This window comes from Austrofundulus limnaeus, unplaced genomic scaffold (genome assembly GCF_001266775.1).
Source record: "Austrofundulus limnaeus strain Quisiro unplaced genomic scaffold, Austrofundulus_limnaeus-1.0 Scaffold3016, whole genome shotgun sequence".
Taxonomy (NCBI): Eukaryota; Metazoa; Chordata; class Actinopteri; order Cyprinodontiformes; family Rivulidae; genus Austrofundulus; species Austrofundulus limnaeus.
Genome location: NW_013955418.1, coordinates 8,864 through 10,256, shown reverse-complemented (window position 1 = coordinate 10,256; position 1,393 = coordinate 8,864). Strand labels below are relative to the sequence as shown.

General features: G+C 48.2%; 2 protein-coding genes across 2 annotated transcripts in view; both read left to right on the top strand.

The window, feature by feature from the left end:
• Nucleotides 1-106, top strand: part of LOC106511630 (uncharacterized) — a gene marked incomplete at its 5' end in the record, with an annotated part of 2,401 nt that extends 2,295 nt beyond the window's left edge. Inside the window, one exon of the mRNA XM_014000384.1 lies at nt 95-106. Within this exon, the coding sequence (XP_013855838.1) occupies nt 95-106 (12 nt within the window). The remainder of the gene's footprint in view (nt 1-94) is intronic.
• An 876-nt stretch (nt 107-982) lies between these two features.
• The window catches only part of LOC106511631 (mothers against decapentaplegic homolog 4), a gene marked incomplete at both ends in the record, with an annotated part of 2,149 nt that continues 1,738 nt past the window's right edge, over nt 983-1,393 (top strand). Inside the window, 1 exon segment of the mRNA XM_014000385.1 lies at nt 983-1,160. Within this exon segment, the coding sequence (XP_013855839.1) occupies nt 983-1,160 (178 nt within the window).

The following is a 1,393-nucleotide window of genomic DNA, read 5'->3' as shown; positions in this document are numbered from 1 at the left end:
CTACACACAGACTACACACACACTACACACAGACTACACACACTACACACAGACTACACACACACTACACACAGACTACACACACTACACACAGACTACACACTGACCACACACACTACACACAGACTACACACACCACACACAGACTACACACACACTACACACAGACTACACACACTACACACAGACTACACACACACTACACACAGACTACACACACAATACACAGACTACACACACACTACACACAGACTACACACACTACACACTAAACACAGACTACACACACTGCACACACTATACACAGACTACACACACACTACACACACTACACAAACTACACACAGACACACACTACACACACTACACAGACACGCACTACACACACTACACACTACACTCAGACTTACACACTACACACAGACTACACACACTACACACTACACACAGACTACAGACACTACACACACTACACACTACACACAGACTACACACACTACACACTATACACAAACACTCACTACACACTACACACACTACACAAAGACACACTACACAATAAACACAGACACGCACTACACACAGACACACTACACACAGACACACACTACACACTACACACAGACACACACTACACACACAGTAACACACTACACACAGACACACAATACACAGACACAACACAAAGACACACACTACACACACTACACAGACACACAGTACACAAAGACACACTACACACACTACACAGACACACTACACACAGAAAAAGACAGACACACACACTGTTGTCATGGTAAACTTCTGTATGGTTCATGTCTGAGGAACTTTATTTATCTCAGTTAATTCTGAATCTCCCAGTTCTTTACCCTGTCTGTCTCACCTGTCTGTCTCACCTGTCTGTCTCACCTGTTTGTCTCACCTGTCTGTCTCTCCTGTCTGTCTCACCTGTCTGTCTCACCTGTCTGTCTCACCTGTACAGGTAGCAGGCAGGAAAGGGTTCCCTCATGTGATCTACGCTCGTCTGTGGCGCTGGCCTGACCTCCATAAGAATGAGCTGAAACACGTCAAGTTCTGTCAGTTCGCCTTCGACCTGAAGTACGACAGCGTGTGTGTCAATCCATACCACTACGAGAGGGTGACAGGCCCCGCCTCCACAGGTAACACTAGACCCCGCCTCCACAGGTAACACTGGACCCCTCCTCCACAGGTAACACTAGACCCCGCCTCCACAGGTAACACTAGACCCCGCCTCCACAGGTAACACTGGACCCCTCCTCCACAGGTAACACTAGACCCCGCCTCCACAGGTAACACTAGACCCCGCCTCCACAGGTAACACTAGACCCCATCACCTCAGGTAACACTAGACCCCGCCTCCACAGGTAACACT